At 42.8% G+C, this 26653-nt stretch overlaps 2 protein-coding genes across 2 annotated transcripts in view; both read right to left on the reverse strand.

The window, feature by feature from the left end:
- llgl1 (LLGL scribble cell polarity complex component 1) overlaps positions 1 to 12645 on the reverse strand; it is a 30851-nt gene extending 18206 nt beyond the window's left edge. Inside the window, exons 1-2 of the mRNA XM_070848042.1 lie at positions 12565 to 12645; positions 9584 to 9681 (exon numbers count right to left, since the gene is read on the reverse strand). Coding sequence (XP_070704143.1) covers positions 9584 to 9681; positions 12565 to 12645 — 179 coding nt within the window. The remainder of the gene's footprint in view (positions 1 to 9583; positions 9682 to 12564) is intronic.
- A 2535-nt stretch (positions 12646 to 15180) lies between these two features.
- myo15aa (myosin XVAa) overlaps positions 15181 to 26653 on the reverse strand; it is a 31759-nt gene continuing 20286 nt past the window's right edge. The window contains exons 35-64 of the mRNA XM_070847828.1: positions 25654 to 25718; positions 24991 to 25137; positions 24872 to 24920; positions 24529 to 24676; positions 24336 to 24429; positions 24123 to 24243; positions 23835 to 23950; positions 23567 to 23626; positions 22692 to 22767; positions 22486 to 22601; positions 22203 to 22321; positions 21806 to 21947; positions 20936 to 21047; positions 20706 to 20780; positions 19807 to 20009; positions 19351 to 19475; positions 19196 to 19259; positions 18990 to 19062; positions 18657 to 18730; positions 18445 to 18527; positions 18219 to 18349; positions 18041 to 18135; positions 17429 to 17506; positions 17129 to 17225; positions 16891 to 17051; positions 16615 to 16748; positions 16328 to 16461; positions 16010 to 16143; positions 15488 to 15628; positions 15181 to 15282 (exon numbers count right to left, since the gene is read on the reverse strand). Coding sequence (XP_070703929.1) covers positions 15181 to 15282; positions 15488 to 15628; positions 16010 to 16143; positions 16328 to 16461; positions 16615 to 16748; positions 16891 to 17051; positions 17129 to 17225; positions 17429 to 17506; positions 18041 to 18135; positions 18219 to 18349; positions 18445 to 18527; positions 18657 to 18730; positions 18990 to 19062; positions 19196 to 19259; positions 19351 to 19475; positions 19807 to 20009; positions 20706 to 20780; positions 20936 to 21047; positions 21806 to 21947; positions 22203 to 22321; positions 22486 to 22601; positions 22692 to 22767; positions 23567 to 23626; positions 23835 to 23950; positions 24123 to 24243; positions 24336 to 24429; positions 24529 to 24676; positions 24872 to 24920; positions 24991 to 25137; positions 25654 to 25718 — 3269 coding nt within the window. The remainder of the gene's footprint in view (positions 15283 to 15487; positions 15629 to 16009; positions 16144 to 16327; positions 16462 to 16614; positions 16749 to 16890; positions 17052 to 17128; positions 17226 to 17428; positions 17507 to 18040; positions 18136 to 18218; positions 18350 to 18444; positions 18528 to 18656; positions 18731 to 18989; positions 19063 to 19195; positions 19260 to 19350; positions 19476 to 19806; positions 20010 to 20705; positions 20781 to 20935; positions 21048 to 21805; positions 21948 to 22202; positions 22322 to 22485; positions 22602 to 22691; positions 22768 to 23566; positions 23627 to 23834; positions 23951 to 24122; positions 24244 to 24335; positions 24430 to 24528; positions 24677 to 24871; positions 24921 to 24990; positions 25138 to 25653; positions 25719 to 26653) is intronic.

A 26653-nucleotide genomic window follows, 5' to 3' on the forward strand; every position in this document is an offset into this window, starting at 1 on the left:
AAAATTAGAACACTATAACAAAGCTCATAGCAATTACCAACACCAGATGACGCAGATGCTCAAAACCACCACTGTGTGTGTGTGTGTGAGTGAGTGTGTAATCAACAGCAATTTTCACAGAGTCCTTCCTTTGTTAGTCCAGTAAATGAAGCTGAGCAGATAAAATAAAGGCTACACTCAAGAACTGTGATGCAGATACAGCTAGGGCTAAATTGGTCTAAACTGTGATTTAGCGCACACACACACACAGACAGACATGAGCAATACTGCCAGACTTTAGTACACTGCTTACATAAGCCTGTAGGAATGTGGATTAATGCAGAAAAATAAGAGGAAATCTGGAGATTTCGCATGTTTGTATTTGACTGTGTAGAGAGCTGCTTTTCTGTATTCCCCACCACCATTGTTTTATATCATTATCCTCTTCTTTTCCCTGAGAGAAGATCAATATTATAAATAAACTCATTTAATATCGTCCTCTTTTCATTCCAGTACATAACTTTACCCCACTGGCACACGTCTTTTCTTTTCCTCTTCACTATGTGCTCAAGTGGAATTTTGTACAAATCCACTTATCTTTTCTACTCTCCTTTCTTTCCCCTTTTATCCATCTGCAATCAACCAAAGGGATAACCAAGGATTCCCACTTTCTTTAATCCTCCTTTTCTGCTGCGATTAGAAGACAGGTCACTACAGTTCGTTTCTTTGCTCTAACCGTCTTTCATATCCTAACCACTCGTTTCCCCCATTGGGGTCCACTGGAGTTTTAATACCAACATTCTTCTATTGTCTCCTCTCTCAGCTGACTCGTTCAGTACTTGGTAAACCTCTTCTTCCAACTCCTCAGGCGCAGAGAAACATACCTGCCTGCCTCTTTCTTCTCCTGACTGAAATCCCTCCTTTCTCGTTCACTCCCCGTCTCCCTGTGATCCCCGGAGGCCCAGCTGAGTGTTATACTAGCATTCCTTCAGTGTTGTCACTTCCTGTCCCTGGGTTTTATTCATGCAATAACACATGCCTCAGACAGCTGGAGGTGGAGGTGTGAGGGAACATTCGCTCATGGGTCATGAACCACCAATCCAGACAGAGGAGAGGTGGAGTAGAAGTGAAGAAGAATTAAGCCAAGCATGATTTGACAAATATATCCAGTATTCTACTCTCTTAAAAAGGAGTAGTTCCACATATTGGGAAAGACAATTATTGACTTTCTTGCACAGAATTAGATGAGAAACCTGCGATATTTGTACACCAAATATGAAGCTACAGCCAGCAGCCATTAGCTTAGCTTATCTAAAGATTGGAAACAGGGAGAAAGATCCAGCCTGGCTCTGTCCAAAAGGTTTCAAAATGTGCATACCAGCATCTCTAAAGCTCAGTGGTCAACATGCTGTGATCCTATAAACAGCATTTTCTAGCCGTTTCTAGTATTACTGCTAAGCTTGGCTGATATCTCCTAGCTGGGGCTTCATATTTTAATGGACAGACATAAGGAAGGCCTCCAACTTCATATCTAACTTTAAGTAAACTACCGCTTTATGCAACCAAAAGACAGTTGACATAAGAGTGAAACTGCAACTGCAAAATGTGTCAAACAGCTGTGTTACGTGACAAAACTGACAGGAAAGTATGTGAATAGAGGAAATCGGAGTTCCACAGCTGTGTAAAAAAGATCAGAGGGACTGAAGACAGATGGACAGTACTGGTTTGTGCGTGTATTCCAGCAACGCAACGATGACCGCAGCTCATTCATCACAAATCTATACAGCAATTCCCACAAATTTAAGCTCGCTGTCCAAAATAAGACTGCAAAGAAAGCTGTCAGCACATGGAGCAAGAATAAGACCACTAATGACTATTTAGGAGTATGTCAGAGCCTTGACACTTGGCTGGTCTTTAGCACCTCTGACAGGAACCAGGCAACTACCATCTCCGATTTCAAACTGTTATTTTCAAACTGTTGTTGCAAACGGTTACTCTCCACAAACCCAAATAAACATGTCCAGCAGGCAGCAGAACAGTTGTAAAGCAAGGTAAAGGCTTTTCTTACTATTACAAGTGGACAAACAAAATTAGTGGGACCAAGAGACCTTAAAAAAATAAATAAATAAAACAATTCCTGGTCCTGGTGATGTCAGAGGACAGCTGGTGGAGGGATTCCCAGTGATGATGTCATCACCTCCACCGGGGACAGCTGGAGACGGAGTCCCTCTTGCTGTAACCTCATTATAAATATTTGTGTGTGTATGGGTGTCTATTCTGAATTAAGCTCCCTTCCTCATTGGCCCATGAATCACAAACCCTCAAATTTAGTGGCTAGATAGTAGACCTGTAAATGTGTTGCCCTTCCTCCTTCCAGTCAGGCTGCTGTGTTAAATACAGACACATAAACTTTCTAGTATTTCGCACAAATACACACACACACACACACACACACACACACACAGCCAAAGCCTTATTGTTAAATATATTGTAGTCATGTTACCATGTTTGCCATCGTACTTGAGTGTTAGCATGCTAACATCAAGTACAGCTGTCGATGTTAGTTAGTCTAGCAGGATATTTCATAAACCAAAGTATTAGACGTGATGATGGTGCTACAGGAAAAGTCAGTGGATCACCAAAGTTATTACAGTTTGTCCTGAGGGTGTGCTAAATTTCACCGCAATCCACCCAATAGCTCTTGATAACATGTCAGTCTGGATCAAGGTGGCGGGCTGACCGGTGCAGCTCTACAGCCGCGGTGCTAGCACAACTAAAAACTCCTAGTAACACTCCTCTTTGTTCTATATTGTTAATTGCCATTTGCCTTACTTGACTTAATCTGATTCCACGTCCGATAAACATCAAGTACTGATGAATCTGCCGTTTCACAACATATACCTTAAAGATATGCTTAAATGTAATACATGTGGATAAAAAAAAAGAAAGGGCAGATGAAAGGAACTGCTGCGAATTCTCTGGATGCCTCGCCAGGAACATCAGAGGCTTCTTCCACAGTTCAAACACAGAGACCGTAACACCAAAGGATAAAGGCAGGTCAGTGCTCTGTTAAGAGCTGGAAACACTGACTCAAAGCAGTAATTCAATTCACTCGTGTTGAATCCAATCTGGAAATGAAAATTGAAAGCATTAATAGGCCACAGAAACTCATAAAAGCAGTGAGACGAGCAATAACGGCACAACGAGCTCTGTGGAAAGGGTCTTAGTTGATACAGCAGTTTAAAAGCTTCAGAAAAAAAAACCAATTCAACTTGGCAGGCTTAAATCATTGAGCAACCTGTTGAATGACACACTGGTTTAACGGTGCTGATCTGTGCAAAGAAACCATTTATCAACCGGCATGCTCTGGGTGGAACATGCAAAGATTTGCTGCATTGCTCACCAGAGAACCCTGAAATGCACACAATGGAGGCCTACAGTAACTCATAATCACTGAATCACTGTCTCTTCCACACACACACACACACACAATGTCACACAAGTGCAATTGCCCGGTGATGCAGAGAGAGAGCGTTAGCAGGGATAAAGCGATTTCACGGTCTGAATACAGACAAACAGAAGGCATTGTCCTCCATGCGGACTCACAGACAACAGCCAGCACACCCTAACACACACACACACACACACACACACACACACAAACGTGACAGAAGATTGGGATGGACAGGAAGGAAGGACGGATCGCTAAACCCAAGGCTGAAAGTACAAGTTGACCACACACGGTAAGAGAACTGGACCATCTACACCAGAGACAAAGTTTAAAAAGATAATCCAAGAAAACTTCACAAATCAGACTTCAGTCAACACAAGTTAATCTGGTTTTAGTTCTTAACTTCTTTAGGCATCATCTGTGAACATTTTCTCCAAACCCCTTTCTTCCCTACACACATAGCAACACACACAATCACAAACTACTCAGATGTCTGGCAAAAGACAGTCTACAACAGGACAAGCCAAACAACTCCACCCACCCACTAGAGAAACAATCCCGTCTCATTTGCATCCCCTCCCTGAGCTAGTACCTCTCCACCTCCCGCACTCCTTTCTGTCCCACTCGCTGGGTGCACGCTCCCCCTGACACGGCACCATTCAAGCATGAAAATACACACGACTGTCAAATCCACAACGAAACACTACAAAATAGTGTCTACAAAACTACAGACATTCATGGTCCCTAGAGGATGAATCTGACTATTCCTCTGGTGCTACCAAAAGGGACTGATGTAACAGTCAAGTGCAGACATGTGTTGTACCATTACCTTAACAGAGCTTTTAGTAGCAGTAACACTACCAAACTCCCTTCTTAATTTTTCCTTGTCACTCTCACTCTGATTCAGTCACCCATCCATCCATACTTATTCAGCCTTTCAGTCAGTTTGGGTAAATGTTTTCTTTTTCCTTCCTCTCCACTCTGTCCAACCTGGTGAGACCACACACCCTTTATCCATACAGACAGGCCCCTCCAGCCTGTTGCCAACTGGACAAGTGAGTGTGTGTGTGTGTGTGTGTGTGTGTGTGTGTGTGTGTGTGTGTGTAGGTGTGCGGGGGAACAGGCCGGCACAAACCAAAGACAGGGAAACAGGAGGGTGAAGACACTGAATGAGACAGAGAGAGCAGAATGAAGGGAGGGGGGTGTTTAAAGGTCCTTGAAAGGTTCTTAAGGAATATCAATGAGGGGCAAGTTATAATTGGGGGGGAATGAGTGATGGAGAGGAAAACAGAAAGAGAGAGAGAGAGAGAGAGAGAGAGAGATGTGAAGCAAAGAGAGACACGTTAGGCAGAGTGAGAAAAAGTAAAAGACTAAAGATAGTGAGCAGTGGGAGAAAAAAAAAACACTTTATTGTATATGACAGATAGTGAAGACAGAGTTAGCAGAGAGTAGGCAGGGTGTGGGTGAGAGGAGAAAGAGGGAGGAGGAATGTTAGCGGATGAATCAGAGTCTGCATCGCCATCTAGATTAAAAAGCTACCAAATAATTATACACCGACCATAAAAATACTTTTTACATAACATTTTCTAGTGTTTTTCTTCTACAAATTAGCCTCCAAACCACAGTCTGTGCAGCTAAGCATGAAAACAAATTAATGTGACTTGGTACAAATAACAAGCTGACAATAAAAAAGGGCAGGAACAGCTGTAGCAGCAGTACAATTGAAAGGAAACTGTGTGGCACAAACAGGCACATGGGGAATTTACTGTTTTCGCCACAAACTACAGAAATGTGTTGACTTTGAGGATGGATTAAAGCTAAAGCAGCTGTCAGAGTCAACTTCTCAGGCTACTATATGAAGGAACTAAGCACATGAAGTGAGTTTTAATTCAGCGTTGAGTGGGTGACCCTCCTGCAATGTCTCTTCAGTGAACGGCGCTGCACTGCAGAGACGGCAAAACTGGTCAGCTGCTACTAAAATACGAAGAAATGCCAGTAAAAGATAAGATCCGGTGACTCGGTTCCAGAACAGGGTGATCACGTAGCGTGGTGTGTGTGACCAACAGGATGTCAGACAGACAGGGGGAGAGCTGACAGCTGGAGCACACCCACAAAACACACGGATCAAAGCTCAGCTGTGTCCATGTGTGTGTGTGTGTGTTTGTAAATATTAGCTCGTCCTCTGGCTGCTTGTCGATACTGAAGCTTTGTGGTCACAAAGTTTCAGTGCGAGTCTGCACGTACTGGATTGTCCAGATAAAGTCACAGCCCGCAGTTTCATTCTGTTTTAGCCAGCAGATGTGAGCGTGTCTTACTAACTATTAAGACGTGTCTATTAACTTACTATATTTTCCTGAGCTTTTCACCCACAGCTGATGCATCTCTACCAACAAACTCTGGTGTCTGTGTGACGTGCCGAGCTGCAGACTTTTAATACCCTCCAGTCTGCGAGCACTTCTCATCCCCGGCAACTGCGCTAGTCGTCCTGGAAACCAATTCAAAAGCTTCCTTTATTAAGACTAGACTCAGCAACAAAGCTCTTACTCACCCATCTGTGCGCGCGCACACACACACACACACACAGGGAGGGTTAACCCAGGGCAGCGCAACATGCATTCTTCGACAGGAGACAGACTCCCCAAGATCGGCCCACCACCCCCACACATGATCTCTCTCGACACACACACACACACACACAAAAAAGCTCCGCAGCACATTGTCCCCTTCCCTCTGCTGAGCCCCAGTCTGTGGTCGATGCAGAAACTCTCAGGGCGTAATATGAGTCTGCCTTTATAAACATGCAGAGAGTGAGAGAAGGAGAAAAGGAAAGAACAAGTGAGAAACTCAAGCAGGAGGCTGAAGGAGCGCACATGTGAACAAGAGGAGAGGAGAAACCGTGCCAAGAAGGAGAACAGAAGTTCAAACAATATAAAAATAAAAAAAGACAATCCACACATTTCGCAATTTTCCCCTCCGCGTTTGTAACAGAGTCAATACACTCCACGTCCACAAGCCCAAACTTTCTTTTCAGATTTTTTTTCTTTACACTGTGTGTGAGAATCAAACCACACGTCTGGCACTGCGAGCTGGAAGTTTGTGTGCACTACAGTGGTACAGTGGCAAGCAGGTCAAACCCAAGTCAGCGAGTGTGTGAGATCATCAGGGAATGTGGACACACACATACAAAAACACTTATACTTATTCAAAATGAAGGCTGCTGGGGTAAAATGTGTTACCGTCTATTGCCCACTGCAGCCCTGCCATTACAGCTGAAAGGGTTAATTGTTTAGTCGGTCAACAGAAAAATAATCTATTTCAATAATCATTTTTCATATTCTGAGTCAATGTAATGGGTTTTTTGACATTTTATAGACATTGATTAATGGAAAAAATAATCAGCAAATTTATCAATAATGAAAATATTTAGCTGAGGATCAGAGAGTCCATGACCTAAACTCTTTCTACCATTATTTGTATTTTCCTAAAGATTTATGCTCCAATAACGCAGTTTTCTTCCTGAAGAAAAAGCAATGTCAACTCAATGCTTTGTCAGTTTGCAAGACTTATGAGACAATCGCCAGAGAGATCATTTTACCCCTCAAACTGTTTCATCTGAATGATTTCAGAGGCCTAAAAAGATGAAAATCATCCAGTATTTTACAACAATCCCTTTAATTAAAATCCCCAGTTTGATCTGATGCAATAAGTGTGAGAAACAAGATACTGCATTTCTTCAGATTCATGCTAAAATGACTGTCGTGAGAACTTTCCCGATGTTCCCTGAGGGTATAGATGCTGACTTTCCAGAAATTCCAGCAGCAGCTGGGATGTTGTTAAAAAGCAGGATGACTAGTCTGAGCTTTGCGGTATTGCTCTTTTTATTCAGGTGGGTATAGCCGTGGAGTGGAGTTCTCTTCCATCCCTTTTACACTCCCTTGTCTTCACTGCCTGTGTTTATCTCTGATTCTCCCCTCCCCAGTCTCCTCCATCCATCCGCCTCCCTCTGGGGTTAAAGTGCCTGGTACCACCAGCCTCTCTCTCTCTCTCTCTCTCTCACACTCTCTCTCTCTGAAAGCTGCATCTCAAAGAGTTGATTCTCCAGTACAATACATGCACGTAACACACAACCACAGCCATCTTCCCTTCACACACTCATAGATGTGCACGTACTGATTAAATAACCACAAACCGTTGCTATGAACATACATCCAGATTCAAACACTAACATGTTTGTGTTGACAAATGCTGTTACACGCTCTCTGCTCCAGCTCGTAGCTCTCAAATGAAACATGCAAGACAAACATGAAACATGTGAGGGAAACACGCAGAACAAACACCCTTCAAAATACCCAAGCTCCCCATTTTGTAAGGATGACAGTGCTTGACCAGTAAACAAGGAGAACGACGAACAAGCAGCAGAGTGACTGCTATTAACCAGAGAGCCGCCTTAGTAGTGATGACGGAGATGGCAGCCACAGAGATAAGCGAGATAAACAACATGTCACAGAGATCTGTCATGTGGACAGTGCGAGGGCCTCAGAGCTGCTGGAATTTTTGACGCAACGGACACTTTAAGCCAAATTATGGCTTTGCCGTGATGCATCTCTCAAGCCAAACCAATGCTCATTTCAAGTACAGTATAACCCAATGTTCCAACTCATTCTGTGCTGCTCAATCAGACTGAGTCTTGCACTGCTGATGCCGGGGTTGGGGGGTTAGATTAGCACTGACCACAAGCTCAAAAAGGCATTCATGGCATTCTGGGCCTCCAAGGATAACATCATCTGCCAAATAGTGTGTGTAATGATGTTGTTGTTTTGTTTTTTTGTAGTTCTGGCTAGACAGTCTAGACAATAACATTTTAGTCAGTAAGTTGATCGCAGTGCAGAGGAGGTGGTTTCAGCATTACGGCAGAGTAAAGCAGTGCAGGAACACAAGCAGTCACATGAAGATGCAGGTGGAAGAGAAAAACCCCCTTTTGACCACATTATAGAAACAAGAATGTACACCGAAAGTGGTTGTACCTGAAGAAAACATAGAGAAACGTAGTTTGGGTTATAATTTCAATATTTTCTTTCAGTTTCTCTTTGAAATAAATATGGTGAAAGTGGGGGTTTGTTTGTTTGAGTCCTTTCTACAAAAGACCAAAAATTCCCAAATTTCTGACATTTTTTGGTGCCAGAATAACAGGCCACAACTATGAAAATAAACCCCAGATTGTAAAAAAAAAAAAAAAAAAAAAGATGAGTCCTTTTCACTACAATGGTGCCGACAGTGCAACTTCCCGCAGAGACAGACAGCACACACAGCAACGCACTGCTCTGCTGAACTGATGTTATATAAACAGCTGCTGCAGATGCATCTGACCAGTATTTCCTCAGCATTCATAAAGCATTGTGAGGCATCATGACAGCAAAGAAAACCAACAGCACTGTAAGAAATAACAGCGCGCACCATGACTTACAAGTAAAAAGCACAAAATGCTATGAACCCTTTGCAGTCATGCCTTTTTGCACAGGAATCAGTAAACCGGCACAACGAACAGGAGGTTATATAGAGCCTCACAGATTCATCACTGACTGATCAAACCAGCAGCGAAAGACGGCACTTTAGCTTCACTGCACAGCTGATGTGCAGTTGAACAAAGCGGCACTTCAAGGTAAACTGACAAAACCGAAAGAAAAACAGTTTCCGTGCTCTGCCAGCTGCTGCTCGGGGACTTTCTCATGAACAGGGTTCATACACTTTTTCAGTAATTTTTTAAGGTTTTCCAGCACCTTACGGCTGTGGTAAAATAAATATAATCAAATCAATTAGGTTCTCTCCGACTTACTTTCTCTCTTTTTCTAAAAAGCAAACTATTCAGTCAGACAGCGATTTGTTATATTAATGCAATTAGAATTTAAAGGCGTTTCAAGTGTTTTATTCAAAATCCCAGGCCTTTTCACACCTTGAAAACACCACATTAAATTTCAAGCATGTTCAAGGATTTCCAGAACCTGTACAAACCCTGCAGTCGAGTTGTAGTCAGCTGGATTTTGGGGCGAACAGTGAGGTGTGATTTAGGACTGGACACGAAAATCACTTCATCGCCCAGCCTTACGGTGGCTGAAGGCCCCCAACAAGCCTCTGTTAGATGATGCGAAAGGATACATTTTGATGGCTCCTGACTTTGTCCCGATGGCCATGAGTTGTAGCTTGGGGTCAAAGGCCAAAGCACTGGGCTGATGAGGGAACCCATGCTCCACTGTCTGTGAGAGAAACATGGACAGAGAGACAGATTAACAGATGATTCAAGAAGAGACAGTGAAAACACTCCGATTTTTTTTCCTTTCTTTTGACACGTCTTCCTCTAACACTCTTGTCAGACTGACTCACGGAGGCGTCTAAAAGGGAGGACTCCCTTAATAAAGTTAAGAGGAAAGTTCCTAAAAAAGCACTAATGGCAGCGGCATTGCTTTATTAAAACCCTCTGCAGACTTTGTTAAATGGGATTAACATAAATTCACAGCTTTTCCCTCTGCCCGTGTCGAGAGAAGGCGAGACAGCTGGGAAAGCATTTAGATGTAGAGAGAAAAGAGAAGCGGAGAAACTGAGTGGAGAGAAGCCTCAACCGGCTTTAAAGAGGTCAGAGGGGTTTGTAAAGCTTTGTGGCCAAAGACCCTTGACCGTCTGTGGTCTAGAAATTTAGAAATGAGTTATTTAGCTTGGAACTCAGATACAAGGTAAAACATTAACTCTTTGTTTCTTTTAAGTACCAGTCTGATCACACACACACACACACACACACACAGATAGTCACATCAAAGTAACACTCCTGTTGAGAGACCACCTCTGATAGTTGTGGCAGCTGGTGCCAAACCTTAAAGAACGTGTGCGTGTGTGTGTGTGTGTGTGTGTGTGTGTGTGTGTGTGTGTGTGTGTGTGTGTGTGTGTGTGTGTGTGTGTGTGTGTGTTGTCACAGTGCAACAGACAGTTCCTGGACTTCAGACACAACAGCCTGAATATTCTCTGTTAAAGTGGAAAAATGTACAAGTTTCTCTCAACCTAACCTGCTCACTACTGCTCCAATACTGTCAAAGGCATTTGCTCACATTCTTTAAATATACCGTCATGTAGAACTGCAACAATTAGCTGATTGGTCATTCAAAATGTGACACATTTGTTTATTTCTCTGTCATGTTGATAGTAAATGTAATGTTGTAGCGTCTGAAATGACCTTCAATTTTTTTGTCTGCTACTTCTGAAATCTATGTAGTTCGCTTTAGAATTGTGAACACAGCTGATGGTAGAGACAGTTGAAACATGAAATATATCACCATGACTATTTCTTAATTGCTTAATTGCTAATCTGCCGTGGTGGCAGATGATCTGAAACTGTTACCTGCCGTAGCCAAACATCATAATGTATTTGGCAGGTGGGAGACGCAAATTTCATTTGGTTGGGTGGACAAAACAATTTGAATATGTCACGTTGGTTGGACATTCTCCACTTTTTGACATTTAATTGGCCGAATTATGAATTAAGAAATGTCTATGTTCATGCCTGTTGCTCTGCACCCATTCAGAGCTCATGTAATTTTTTGCTGCTGCTGCTCCATCTTATCACATCTCTCTACAACACAAACAATCATCTAACAATCAAATCAAACACAACTGGAACCGTTCAGTAAAGGCTTGGTGTGCAGGTGGTGAGGGGAAACTGCTGTTTGTTCACACAAGCTGACGTGTCCCCTTTCACGGCGCCCGTCATTTCAGCACGTATGCCACGACGAGACATCTCACAGAGATGGACCTCATGGGGCTGTTAACCATGACAAGCGAGACCCTCCAAGCCATGAAAAGCCGATCTGTCAGTAGCAGAGTAAACATGGTGGTCTGTTTTTACAACACTTCCACAAAGAACAGTATATTCATGACGAAATAATAGCTTTACTGTCTTAATTGGATACGACACTGATGCTTTGTGCTTCAAAAAAAGGTACCTGCCAAGTTCAAGCATTCATTTGATTTATACTAAAACCAGTTTTATCAATACCCAGACTGTAGATTTATTAACCAAGAAGTGAAAGAGATTTCTCGCTGTATTATTTGCTCTGCCTCTCTAATTAATCTTCTTGAGTTGGGTTCATTTTGTCATGTCATGATAAATTCTGGCTTCCTTCTCAAAAAAAAAAAACAAAACTTCGGGACACTCTGCTCTGCTTTTTGAGTGATGACACAGTGTGCAGACAAACAGAGGCCTCACCTAATCTGAGTTCAAGGCCACTGGAGTGCATGCAGGGGGGGGGGGATAAGTTTCTCTTTGCACTGTAGTCTATATGGTGCTGTGGGGGGACGCTGTCAAATGGGCTGCAGCTCCCACCAGTTTAGCAACAGCGGTCAAGGTGACAACATGCATGCTGGAAGTGGATCTGGTGGATGGATCTCAGCAGTGTTCTTCAGGGAGCGGAGCTTCACTGCACTGCACTTAAAAACTGGTTCACATCCAAGAATCGTGACACTCATTTCACTCACACATGAAGAAGTCACCACAGAAGCAGCAAGTCCTGACAGACAAGTGTTGAGGCAGCTTCCACCTACTGAGAGTTTGAACTGTCACAGCACTGACTGAGCCAATCTTGATCGATAATGAAATATAGGTCACGTGAGGCGTCAAAACTGCTGCAACACGACTAATCTCGTTAATGTGAAGCCTCGTAATCCCCATCACTGGAGTAATCTGCTGTTGGTGGATAATTACACCGATGATGGGCCTACACGAGATAAGTTTTCACGATAAGTCCTGCACGCGGGCCTCGTTTGGGTGGAAGCCAATTAAACAAGCCGTGAAAACACACACACACACACACACACACATATATATATAAATATATACACATATACATATATATGTAAATATACATCAACAACGCGCCCATCAGCAGCAGTTTGTGTGTAGTTTCTGTCTCCAGCTGCACACAGAGAGGAGCGGCCGGGGGGGGAAATGCTGCACAGGGCTCGGCTTTAAAACCTGGTCCCGTTTGGAGATAGATAGATAGTTTTGGGGGCAGCAGAAGAGGAGAAAACCCCCTCTCTCTCTCTCGCTCTCTACCTCCCTCCCTCCCTCCCTCTCCTCCGTCCCGTTACTTTACCTTGTTGAAGGCGAAAAGCTCCTGTTTTATCTTCTCTCTCTGCGGGTCGGTGCCCTGCCGACGGAACCTAAACTTCATCATCTTGAAGCCGGGCGGGAGGGGAGGAAAACACGGAGATATCAGCCCGGGTGTAGGAGAGGCGGTGCGCCGTACTCGGACGATGCTAAGCTAGCTGGCTAGCCGACTAGCCCATGCAGGCTGAAAGCGGGGCTGCGACGCTGCTGCTGCTGCTGCTGCTGCTGCTGCGGGCTGCGGCTCTCCTCCCTCCTCTCCCTCCTGGTGCTGTTTAGGTCGTGGTGGGTTTGACCACAGCCGTCCCCCCTCCTCCCCCTCCTCTTCCCGGTTCACGCGGATCCCGATGTTGTTAACCAATGAGGGCGAAGAAATCTGCGAGCAATTTACGCAGAAACGCCCACACAGCCAGGCGCTCCGGCGGGGGATGCTCGGTTTGTAGCACAGGACGCGCCGGATGCTCGTCCCCCATACATCAGCCAGGACCAGAGGATAAACGGTGGGTGCCTGAACAGAAAATGAAACTACCACACAGCAAACAGCAAGTAAGAGTTAATGAGGGCAATGCAAGTGAACTTGTTCACCATCTATTTGTTGAGCATTGTTGATATTTTACGACTGTGATTATAGTAAAACGTTTGGGATGATGTTGATTACTGGCTGTTTTCTGTGTTTCTTGGAAAAATTACAGGGAATCAGAGTCAGAGTTTTATTGCCAAGTAAGATTTCACATACAAGGAATTTGCTTTGTTGTACTGGTGCATTGCAAAAACACAGAAAACAAAAGAGAAAGTATTATTTACAAAGTACATTTACTCCAGTACTGTACTTCCACTGCACATTTTATTGGGAAAAATTGTTCTTTTTACCCCTCTACATTTATTTGATATTTATAGTTACTTTTTACGATAGAAAACCACATGCTATGCTTATATGATAAAATAAAGTATCTGCTATCTGAAGTATCTAAAATTGGCTCCATATTGATGAACTATAACCGAATAATATAATATTCTATATTATGACATTGTGAAAGGAGATATTCTGCATGAAGAGTACTTTTACTTTTGATACTTTAGATTTTTATTCTAAATTGAGTATTTCTAAACTATGTTATCCCTATTTTCTGCATAAAAGATCTGAGTACTTCCTCTGTTGCTGTACAACTACTACTGCTACTACTAGCATTAGAAGTTAAGTGAATTCTTGATGCATTAGACAGAATACAGGAAACTAAATTATGTTTTCTCATCTTTCCAAAATAATTTTATTTCTTCTCTCCTTGAATTTTATGAAGAGATAAATAACAAGACTGTTGAAACTGACCATTGTCGTCTATCTGAAAAGATCCTGTTAATAAAGTTCCACCAAAAAAATGACACACCAGAATAATTTATGCTACAAACTTTAATGTACAGCATTATTCACATAAGTTAGTTATGTACAACAGCTATTTACAAAAACACATATATATATATATATATATATATATATATATATATATATATACACACACATTGTACAAATAATCATTCAGATTAGTGCAAAGTGTTGGGTGATGTGGCCGATAACTGTGTGCCAAAATTTGCCTCCCCAAATGTGTTTCCTCTTTCTTGCCTCTCACTTGATTTGACAGGAAAGAAAATAAGGACAGTTTATTCAATTTGTGGTTTGTTCCCGTGGCTGCCTTCTCTTCTTCTCATTTTAAATGGTAATGCAGCTCAAACTCTTAAAACTCTTGTATATCTTCCTAAGCTCTTACATGTAGACAAGAGACATCTATCATGTGAAACCACAAGCATCCGTTAATGTTAGAGGGAAGATAAGGTTTTATTTACGGTTGATAGTTTTTCATTTCAGCGTCACACATTCCAGTCTCTGTATACAGAACAAACTACAGCAGGGGGCTCTTCCCTTATTCAGTACAAGACCACACTTCAGATTCAAGGCCAATTAGATCATACTGTTCCTCTGAAGTGGGGACAAATATAGTAAATTCACAATAGACTCTGCTCTACAAAGTGGCCATAGCAGGCAGGGTTTTAAACAGTTTTGGCTAGAAATGTCAAACTAAAAATATGGAAATGAGTTCAGTCCTAATTTCTACTCCTCAGATTGCACCACAGACACATGTAAGTATTAAACACAGCGGTAGTGTGTGTAAGGTACAGGTCTGTACTGACATACTGAAAGCATGTGTCATGATAAGAGAACTATACATGCCTTTCCCTGCTTTGTGTTAATGCTGTGGGAATAATCTCAGATCAATCCTTTCCATCTGTTTTCAAGCAAAGATGCTTCAAAATTCACAAGCTTGTCAAGTGTGAATATTTGCTGGTTTTCTCATTTTACTTTGATAAAAAAAAAAAAACTGAATATATTTGAATGAAATATATGAATATATTTTTCGACTGTTGTTTGGACAATAAAATAAATTGTGATATACCTGTTGTTTGAACTGTGCCATCAACATCATCGCCCTACATTCAAATTATGCAAACATTATCTGTACATGTGAAAACATTCTGTTGAAATAGAGGTAGATGCAGTACATTTATGAGGCATAAAGTGTGATTTCTCTGTGTGTGCATGTGCTTGTTTGTGCTACAGCAGGGTGATTTCGCTTGGTGGCAAAGTGAGTCTCTTTTCTCTGACCGACAACATGTTCTCCATGTGCATGGCAATGACTCGGCACAGCTCCAGGCCCTGGAACACACACACACACACACACACACACACACACACAAAACACACACAACACATACGTACACAGCCCACACATACAAAAACAGCATGGCATTTAAGGTGAGAGAGATGCATAAAAAAACAACATATACATATTGTAACTCTCTCTCTCTCTCTCTCTCTCTCTCTCTCTCTCTCTCTCTCTCTCTCTCTCACACACACACACCTGCTCCAGCTGTAGCTGTGTGATCCGCTGGTTGAGCAGGTCTCCTATCATGATCTCCACATATGGATAACTGGAACCTGAAGTTGGTCTCTGGGTGCGAGTTGACTGGACCTCTTTCAGAGGGAAGCGGACCATGGCCTCCTAATGACACACACACACACACACACACACACACACACACACACTTATATTTCCTCTTATGTGTAACTTTTGGGTAATTAAGATAAACAGAAGGATGGACAGAAGTAAACAGCAAACACAATAACCAGCAGATGGAGCCAAATACTCGTTTGTTGTTGTTTTGAAATAATTGGTAATTTGCTTTTAATATACATGGATCAAGGCGACGTTAAGTAAATCCTGCTTTAAATTCATACTGTTACATACGGTCAGCTGGCCTCTACCTTGTTTTGCCAGCTGGCCCTGGTATGCGGAGCATGAAAAAACACACATACTGGAGTTCTTGCTGTGTTTGAGTGGATGGTTTGCATGTGTGATTGTGAGTGTGTGTCTGCGACATACATGAGTATCCTTGTTGAGAAAGTGGAGTCCATTCAGATTTACAGCCAGGATGCACGGGGCCTGGATGGAGGCTGAGCTACAGCTCTGGATGTAGAAGAAGGAGGAGCCGAACATGGGGAAGGCACTGACCAGACCTGCGCAAAAACACACACAGGTCATTTTTGATAAGCCAGTGTTGGTTATTTTCCAGAAAAGTAGCTACATGATATCTCAGAGTCTCTTGGAACAATTGTCATCCTGATGCAATTTTCTATAAAGTTCTACTGTTAAAGGCACTGTTATAATATATAATATAATATCTAAGAGCTGTGTTCTTACCGAGGAACTGTGCACGGGCCTGGTGTGGGTTTAAGGGCTGGACCTGCTGCATGTGTTGAATTACCATGTTCACCCACGGCTGTGAACCCTGTTTGCTGTAGAACTGTGGGGGGACACACTCCTGCACCTCACGCCTAAGCACACACACACAAAAAAAAAATCATGTCCTCTGTAAACAATATGGAAAATTCCATGGCGAGTATTCATGGTAGTGCTGTGTGCCAGGGATTAAAGTGTCCATCAAAGGGCCTGTGGTAAATGAATGCTGTATGTCTCTTTATATTCACATGGTGGGCAGGTAGACGGTGTCCTTGGCACGGTGCTGTAGGGCAGCCAGTCTGGCGAGCTGCTGCAGATGCTGATCACTGGCCTTACCCTGAGGAATCACACTCAGCAAGGCCTTCAGGTAGTCTGGCAACACCTTGAACAGAGACACAGAGGGTGGAGTTTGTTTATTTCATTGTATTTTCAGGCAGGATCTGGTCTTTGTGTAGCTTATGAGGAGAACAAGCAGTTTTGCAAGGGGGACTACAGAGATAATGTTTCATACAGTAGATCTCTACCTGATTATAGTGCATGGTGACGAAGAGTTCGTTGTCAAGTTTGAGAGCCAGACTCCATATGACCCTCCTGAACCACAGACTATAGTTGGTGTCCACCGGCTCTGCCTCTGTAGCGATGTCCAGGATGTACTCGCGCTTGTTCAGGGGACGCACGTTCTGACCTACAGACAAGCACGCCTCACTTATTATCCATTTATGTGTTTGTATTGTAGGTCTTCACTACCTGGATCCTTGTTACCTCTGTGCGTGACCAAAAAGACGGCATATTCATCCAAAGCCTCCGCCCTGTGCAGTCCCATCTCATAGCAAAGCTCTTCGATGGCATCCAAAGCAACCTGACATGAAGAAACTCATTCACCACAAGCAATGCTGCCACCATGCTGACCCACAAACGCAGCATCTGTTTTTTTTTGTTACATGTAAAAGCTACAGTCAGTCCACCTCAGCAAGAAGCTTGTCTTCAGAATCAACATCATATAATTTCACTGGATGTGTGTGTGTGTGTTTTAGTGTGTGTGTGTGTGTGTGTGTCACTCACAGAGCACGTCTTGATTTTCAAGTGCCTTTCAATTCCACCTGGCAGCAGGAACAGCTGTCTCTTGGAGCTCCGCCCAGCCTGCACACAAACAGCCAATCAGAGGGAAACGTCACATGAGTTAACGCCAGCGCGGAGTGTGCAGCTGTTTCTGAGAGGAAAGCAGCTGCTAAACAAACTCACACATTAACGTGACAGATGCCTTAAGGAGAAAGGAATCAATACTAGTGCAGTTGAATTAGTGTAAAATCAAGTTTACAAATCCTTAAAGCCAATCAAATCTGTGATCAAATCTATTGAATTGATCACACACGCAAACAAAGCCTGATAAATTATATTTTTCCATAAAATATAAGAACATCTCATAACAATACAATTTAGTGGGTATATTAATAACATAACATTAGCATGTGTTATCATTTCTGATGTATTTAGAGGAACATATGTGATGCATTTTAACAAAGGAATCCATCATACAGCAACATTCACATTATTAGTTGCTTTATTCAATTGCCTAGTAGTTTCCTTTTTTGTTTCTGTGCATATTCTAACACTTTAAAACAGTTTTTTTTTACAGCCATATATTCAGACGGCATGGCTGAGTTAGACACTAACCAGCATAGCTTTGAGCTCCATGCTGTTGGGATACTGTATACGTCCACCATATTGAAAAGTCCGCCTCAGATTTTGCTCACACGCCTTGGCGATACCTGTCAATAAAGAGCAGCAGCCAATTAGATTAGATCAACGATAGCTCAGAATACTTACAGACTGGTAGTAAAGAATTGCCTACCTTGGTACTGCATCCCGGGGCTGGCGCTGGCGTCCTGCAGAAACTTCAACAGGAATGGCTTCATAACGTCCGAGCAGCGATGGAAAGCAGTCAGGATGTACAACAGCCTCCATCCTCTCTGGCAACTGTCCCTACATGAAACACACACACAACTGTGACTTAAAGCCTCGCCAGCACTGGCTCAGATCTCAGTCAGCGCAGGATATAAAATGGAGAAGAGTCTTACGGTTTGGAGCTGGTGTTGGCAGTAACTTGCTTCATCACCTGGCAGTAGGCTTCATCCTTTATCAGGCCGTGGTCGGCACTTAACTAGATTTATGAGTACAGGAATGAAATACATCATGTATGAGTGTTTCTTTCTCTTTATCATCTTAATGTTTTATGTGTCTACCAACTATGTGAGAGTGTGTGTGGGTGTGTTTGCGTGTGTGTGTGTACCGTCAGTATAGTGGTGACGAGGTCCTGTTCAGTCTGACCTTTCAGGGGGAAGTCTCCCATGAACTTCATTATGGCTGGACAAACACAATCGGTCAACATGGAATATATGAATAAAGGCTGGAGACAGGTTATCTCATAAACCAGAAGAAAGAGGGAGCCTTTATTCCCACTCTCTTTTTTCTTTCCCTTCATCTCTTCCTCTTTCAAAGATCCAATCTAATCTGAAGATCTGCACTTATACATTTCATAATAATAACGTCTGTATCCACTGACTACTTCTCTACCTTCCTCTTGTACTTCCTACCTGCATCCATTGCTCCTTTCCTTACTCACCTAAGAAGATGTCAGCAGCCACTCTGTTCATCCCACTGTCGGAGAAGTCAATCAGTGACTCATGGATGGGAGACTGGAGAGACAAACAACAAGGAAGAAGCATATATTCGTGCAGCAGTACAATGCACAATATCAGTGAAAATTACAATATTCACAATAACAATTACACATTTTTTGGACATTTTTCTCCTTGACCCCATTCATACCTTGGAGAATTTGACCATGTCAACAGGGTCCCTCCCCTCCTTCCCCTTTTTGGCTTTCTGATCACTATGGACAAAACACAAGGCCAATCTGAGCTGCAGACGCTTAAAGTTACAACATTTTTACACGTTGTTTTGACTTTATGTGTTTGGCTGACCTTCTGTTCCTCTGTGCCTCCCTGAAGTACTTCTTGGCAAATTCAACCATGTGGTACTGGCCGCTGTGCAGAGGAAGATCGTCCAGTTCGCCGCTCACGCTGTCCCCATACATCTCATTCACCACCTGATACACACACAAACAGCCACAGTGGTAAAAAAACTATGCAGCAGTGCCACTTAAAGGGAGACCAAAGATGTAATTATCTACAGAATATTTCCATTTCTGCAAACCAAAATATTCCAACATATACTGTATAAACAGCAGCCTATACCACAATATAGGGATCTCATACATGAATATATTCTGAAATGTTTAAGTTATTCTTGCTCCGAGCCTTGTGTTTTTTGTTTTTTTTCCCAATGCGCCATGGAAGCTGAGACTAAGTGTTGTGCTTCTTTATTAGGCAGTATGTTAGAAAAAATGCTGCTGTAATGTGAGTAAACAACTTCAGCACCTCTGTGGAGAGGTCGAGCTCATGGGCAGCCACGGCTGAGCCCAACGCCACGGCGACAGCAGCAGATGCAGCAACCCGTCCCTGTCTGTCTCGAGGCTCCACGCGCTCTGGGGGGAGAACCAGGAAGTCTGGAGCAGCCACAGGACGGACGTACTCACTGGGAAACAATCCTGATTTGCCGTACACTGCCCCGAACCGCCAGCCTGCAAACACACACACACACACACGCCACAGCAGAAGATATGTAGAGTCATGGATAAGTGTTATAAACATCCCCAAGTTGCTACATGCAAAACACAGAAAAAGCTCAAAGTGATGTCTTCAGAGGTTTGCTGTGTCCAACCAACAGGAACTAAACATCTCAAAAAACTGAGTTTACGTTTTTCAGCTTTTTAAGACAAAGAATTCTCCTTAAAAGGCAAGAACACAGGAGTTTAAGATAGAATGAGTTGGATTTTCCTGAAGAAAATACAGATTCATACAAAAATGACCCCTCTAAATCATCACTTATGAGACACTAGAAGTGTGTTGGGGTGTCTGCATCCACCCTGATGCATGTATTTTCTTGTTTTGCTGTACGCAGGCCAGATCGTAAGCACGCATCAAACAGGAAGCTACGAAAATGCACAGTGTCGAAAAAACACAAATATTTGAAATGGCAAGTAGACAAAGCTAATTTAAAACAAGGGTGAATCTGGGGTTGACTTTCACCTGCTGGCGAGCACTCTGACCCTAACCATGGTCAGGTGAGCCAAGTAGGGGGGGGTCCAACTTTGAAAGTTGCATTTACAAGGCTTTACTAAACCAAACCCATACCAGCCCGGAAAAAGATAAACAGCAAACAGCAAACAGCAAAGCAAACACGCAGACAACAGATCCCGCCAGGCTCCCAAACCCACCAAAGTCAGGAGTGTCTCTCTTTAGCTCCTCTAGAAGCATGACCTTCTTCCTCACGATGCAGCCGTAATGTTTGCCTGAACACACACACACACACATACACACACGGTGTGACAGACATGACTTGAAGCAGCACAGAGAAGCAAAATGCAGGTCTACAAAGACACCACTGTGCCATTCATCAGTGCCGCCATCTGTGGTTTTTTTGCGTGTTTTTGAGTGTCTGTCTCACCGGCCTCCACCCCGTCCATGTGCTGCAGTCTGATGATGTCTCCTTTGTGGAAGCTGAGCTGAGTTCTGTCGTCAGTGATGTAGTTCCTCACTGCCACCATGTACTCTGAGTCCTGACAGAGACATGACATGTTTGACATTGACATGCTGCAAAACCCAGAGTGGTTCGCAGAGAAGGTGTGAGCCAAAACATTAGCAGTTGCATTCTAGTGTTACTTTGTCTGAGTAACTCACTGTAGAAAGATGCAGAGACAGAGAGAGCTTTGCTTTATGCTAAGGCAATTTAAAGAATCATTCTTGCTCATTAACATATTTAAATGAATCAAAGCTAGAATCACCACCTGGCTCTGCATGAATCTGCCAGCAAGTCAGTTGTTGCAGTTTACGTCATGTCATGAAACCCAAGAGTTATGGCGTGGAATAATGGCCACACAAGCGGTTTTGCAAAACATTAAGACACCACAGTCAAGTTGACCTTTGACGCTTTGAATACAAAATGTCATCACTTCCTCATTTTATCCTGTTTGACCTTTGTGTGAAATATTGTCATAACCAGCTTATGAATCCTTGAGTTACGGCCAAAAACATGTTTTGTGAGGTCACAGTGACCTTTGACCTCCAAAATCAAGTGAACATTTGTGCAAAATTTGGTCGGCTGGATGGACGGCCTCTGCAGGCATGGAGGCATATAAAAGAAATAAAAGATTGCAATATTTTCCATTTTACACAACTAGCCAGCAGACATTTAGTCTTTCTAACCATGACCACATATGAAACCGATGACAACAAAAGCCTTTGTGTGTATTATCCTAAATAATCCCCTAGAAAGTCTACAAAAAAAACAGACACAGTCACACAGAAGCCCTCTGACCTTCTTAAGCTCTGTGAGGAAGTGGTCGATCATGTGCTTGACCTGTGGGGCCTTGGCTGAGAACAGGATCAGCTTCTCGTTGGTCAGGTTGAACTCCAGCATGTTCTTAGACGGAATGGACACAAACAGGATGTCCGAGTAGCTGCACGGGAAGTGGTGTGAGAAACCAGGAAGCAGACATAAAGTTAAAGAAAGAAGAGAAAGGGCTCTCAGGTCAAATCACTTGACACAGAATGATGAGAAAGGTCACTCTTTCTTTATGTTTTATTTTGCAATCAGTGGCTAACTTCCCATCTGTCTTTGTGAATGGGCATTCCAATAATAAGACAGATAAGGCACAAATATTCATGGCTCATGGTTGACATCACACACACCATGTCCAGTCTATGAAGCTTACCCATAAGGCCGCAGTACTCTGAAGTAGTCTGGAGCACTAGAGCTGCTCCTCACCATCTTCAGCAGCTTGATGCCTTTATGAGACACAGACAGCACCTGCACCCCTGTCCCCACACTGCCCTGGAACACACACACACACACGTACACACACACACACACACGAAACTGAGTACAGACAAGTAAGCCTATTATGCCAATAAGAATAACTAAAGGAAGAAGACAGCTTTAGGTTTGCTGTGCACATCTCAGTTTAACTCACATATAAGAAAAAGACAAGAACTCACAGAGGCCGGGAAGAGGCGGGAGAAGTAAATCTCCCATGAGTCTCTGGCCATGGCGACCACTTTCTTCTTCACATTCTCATCATGTGTTCCTGAAACTTGATCCACATTGTTCTCAGCTGTCAAAGTAACCAAAGAAAGAGTTGAAGTTGTCAAATCCAAACTACAAAGAGTTGAAAAGTCAAGCAGGATTCTGTGTTTTTTCATACCAAATAAAGCTTTCATCTTCTGTCTCTCCTCCTGGGTGATTCGGATGCAGGCCTCAGAGAAGGTATCATGTATGATCTGCAGAACACATGCACACTCAGGGATGACAAGCTGCTGATTTACCCCTGCTGTGAATGAATATCAGCATTACTGGACAACTTCACTATTTTAAAACCCGGGTCCTATTTTTACACATTTTGGGTTTGAAATGACTGAGAGGAACAAAAACTTTGGAATTGGTCGACTTGATCATCTCCACTGGCAGCTGAATTGGTGAAGAATGAACTGTAATGCCTGCAATTTTATGTTTTGGGGAAATTGCTTCCCGATCATATTATGTCCACTAAAAGTGCTTGTTTTTGTTACGGACAGGTTCACATTTGAATTCGACATGTTGAACAAAATTACTGAAAGGATCACTACAGAGACGGACCTGTAGGATCCCTTTTGTTTAACCAGTAACAAACCTACCAGACTCCATTGACAAAAGCAGTAATTTTACCTTGCAGAACATGTGAAAGTACTGCTTTGGACCTACCAGTAACTTAATTTTGTATCCACTAGTTATTTGGAACTCAAAATATGTTAAAATAGGGAACCAGTTTAAAAATACCAGAGTTATCCTTTAAAGAAAAAGCCAAGATCATAAAGTACCTACAAGTGTGATATTTGTAGCATTCTCTTACAATAAACATAAAGCTAGAATCTACATCAAAAGCACTACTTTTAGTATTTTATTTTTAATAAATTGTTACAGTCTTAACTATTAGCATAGTTACATGAATTAAACCTGACTTATTTACATCTAAAATTATAAACAAACAAAATAAATGGAGAAATAATGAAATGCAAATAAATAATGAATACATAAATCAACCTGTCTGAAGATCAGGTCCAGAATCAGCGGATTGTTGAACGTCTCTTTAGGATAGAAAACCTGTTGACAAAGATCAACATTGGAAATATTTATTTAGGTAAATAATAATAAAATATGATGATATTAAAGCATTGTAAATGTTGTTGTTAGATGTTTGGTGCAAGAGGATCTATGAAGAGTGTATTGGATGTTTTTAAAGCATCAAATTTGAGGACACTGTGGAATATTTGTCTTCCTATTTATGTATTTGTGTGCTCATGATACACACCTCTTTCCTCATGTAGAGTTTCCAGGGGACGTTGGAGTAAGTGTAATATTCATCACTGGTCCTGCTGTGGAGTTGAGTCTGAATGATCTCCTCCTCTACTGGCAAGTCTCTGGAGACTGAAAACACACACACACACAGAAACACACACAGAAACACGCACGCTTGTGTTTTTGTACCACGTACTTGTCACACACGATCATGTGCGAGTGTGAAACGAGCAAAGAACTTTCTGTCACTCCGCTGTTTATTACTGGGGATTTATGTCACATCAGTGTGTGAAAAGTTCACCTGGAGGAGGGGCGGGGCTTATGTTGGAGCTGGGTTCACCCGCAGAGCGAGCCTTGGTTGTCTTGGAAACCTTAAGTCCTGCCTCTTCTTTTTGTGGGGAGGACTGAGGCTTCTTTTGAGTCTGAGAAATAAAAACAAATGTCAGATATCATTTTGTGTGTGTGTGTGTGTGTGTGTGTGTGTGTGTGTGTGGTCGGTGCAGAGTTGGGGTACCGGTTGTGGTGGGTTTGCCATCTGATCTTTAAGGATCTCCATAGCTTCATCATGCGGGTCTGGCTTCTTCACAAACATCTTTCCATCACCTTTCCTACACACTCACACACACATGTAGGTTAAGAGGCAAATAAGCAGACAAAATATCATTGTCTGGATCAAGATTTAGGTTAGGAAATCCTGAGTGTGTTACCTCTGTGCGGCAGGTCCAGTGGATGTTGTTGTGCCGGCAGGCTGGTGCTGTTTGACGATGTCTTTGATGTCGTGGCTGGGATCAATGCGCTCTGCGTTACTCGTACTGGATTGGACCACATCCTCAGGAGGGGGCCCACGTGTTGGACCTGAAATGTCACTTTTTTATTAGTGCAGATGTTTGACGCTTAATTCAGATTGGATTCAGTTATTTCTGCATGATTTTAACACTTTATAAGATCACATACCACCTAAAAATGAATTCACTCCGTTTGAATAATGTTGATGCTTCTAAAAATGTTGAAACGTTTAAACCCTCACTCAAATCAAAGGTCAAGACTTACTAGTTTTTCGCTGAACAGCAGCAGGCTTGTATGGCGACTCTTCTTTGGTCTGCAGAAAAACAGAAAGTGATACAGTGGAGTTTGTATTCATTGCAGGACAATATTTCTGATTTGTGTACATGCAGTGTGTGTGTGTGTGTGTGTCTACTCACTGGGCTGGGTGTGTGATACTGTGATGGTGGTGACTGGGGAGCCGGGGCAACGGGGGGGAAAGACGACAACATCTGCTGCTGGATCGCAATGGCCTGCATGGTCATCTGCTGGGCCTGCAACACACACACACTCACTTAGTATCAGCTTGTGTGCCGTTAAATCTCAGCTTCACCTACAAATTGAACTTAATATGGTAAATATTCTAAACGTCCACTGTCACTTATACAGCTTTTTCATGGAGTGCACAAACAGGATATAACATGTTAAATAGTGCCACTTAGATGTGTTGGAAAGTGGATGTTGTTTCCTGTGGACAGAGAAAGGCTAGCTGTTTCCTTCTATTTTAACAGGCTGTGGCTTCATATTTACCATACAGACATGAGAGTGGTATCAATCCTCTCAACTAACTATGGGCAGAAGAGCAAATGAGTATATTTCCCAAAATGTTGCGTTATTTTCTTAATACTTGACAGTTTTAGGGTCAGTTAGCACTACCAAATTTATAGAAAGTATTAATATGGACTGAAACTCAACTTATATTGAGTTATAATACTGGATAGATTAAATACAGTGTTCACTTATATTTCAATGTAACTCAGAGTAGTTCAGAAGAAGGATGAGTGACAAACCAGGATGATAGCTTGCTGGTTTATGATTGCCTGTTGCTGTTGAGTCAGTACTGCCTGCTCCGACCCTAGACAAGCATAATACCAGAAAACATGTAGTAAAAATGATTTTGTTGTAGAAAAACCATAGAAGCACATCCAACAGACTCATTTGCTTCAAACAAACCACACAGAGGAACTTGGCAACCTCACAACAACATTTAAGATATATGTGGCTCTTTATCTTCACCATGCCCACACGCTTCAGGCCAAACATGCTGGAAAACCTAACGCACACCCGATTATTATACCTGGCACACCTGTCATCACGGGCAAGCCTGGAACCACAGACGTGGCGGGGAGCGAGGGCACCCCCGGTAGACCGGGGACACCAGTGACATGGGAAGCTACATTTGCATCTCTACCAGCAGCGGGGGAGGCAGTGGGTGCATGAATGGGCGACGGGGCGGGTGGTACACGTGTTGCAGGAGACGTGGTAGCAGAGGTCTGCTGGAGGTAGGGTTCTTGGGGACGATTGTATTGGTGGTATTGCGCCTGAGGTTGCTGCTGCTGCTGTAGGTGTTGTTCGTGGTGATGGTGGTGGGAGGGGATTGGCATGGCAGGGATGGGTGGCATCATCCCTCCTGCTACTGGAAGCACTGGCACAGCTTGAGGAGCGACAGGCAGTGAACAGAGTTAGAAACCATGCTGCCTCCAGGACTCTGGACCTACATAGTACTGTATTTTCATCCTGTCGGGCAAGACCAGACAAGCTAAACAGGACTTAACAGCGAGAGTGAACAACAGCTAATAGGACAGTTTTGACTATTCAGTTCATTATTATAGATTGAAATATCTCAACAACCACTTAATGGATTGGCATGAAATTTTGCACAAACATTCACTTTCCCCAGATGATGGTAATCCTCTAACTTTTCTTTCAGCTCCACCAGCGGGTCAAAGTTTTCACTTACTCAGTGAATTAGCTTGACATCGACTTCATGGACTGGCACAAAACTAACGG

The sequence above is a fragment of the Pempheris klunzingeri genome, chromosome 17, assembly GCF_042242105.1.
Source record: "Pempheris klunzingeri isolate RE-2024b chromosome 17, fPemKlu1.hap1, whole genome shotgun sequence".
NCBI classification, from domain to species: Eukaryota; Metazoa; Chordata; class Actinopteri; order Acropomatiformes; family Pempheridae; genus Pempheris; species Pempheris klunzingeri.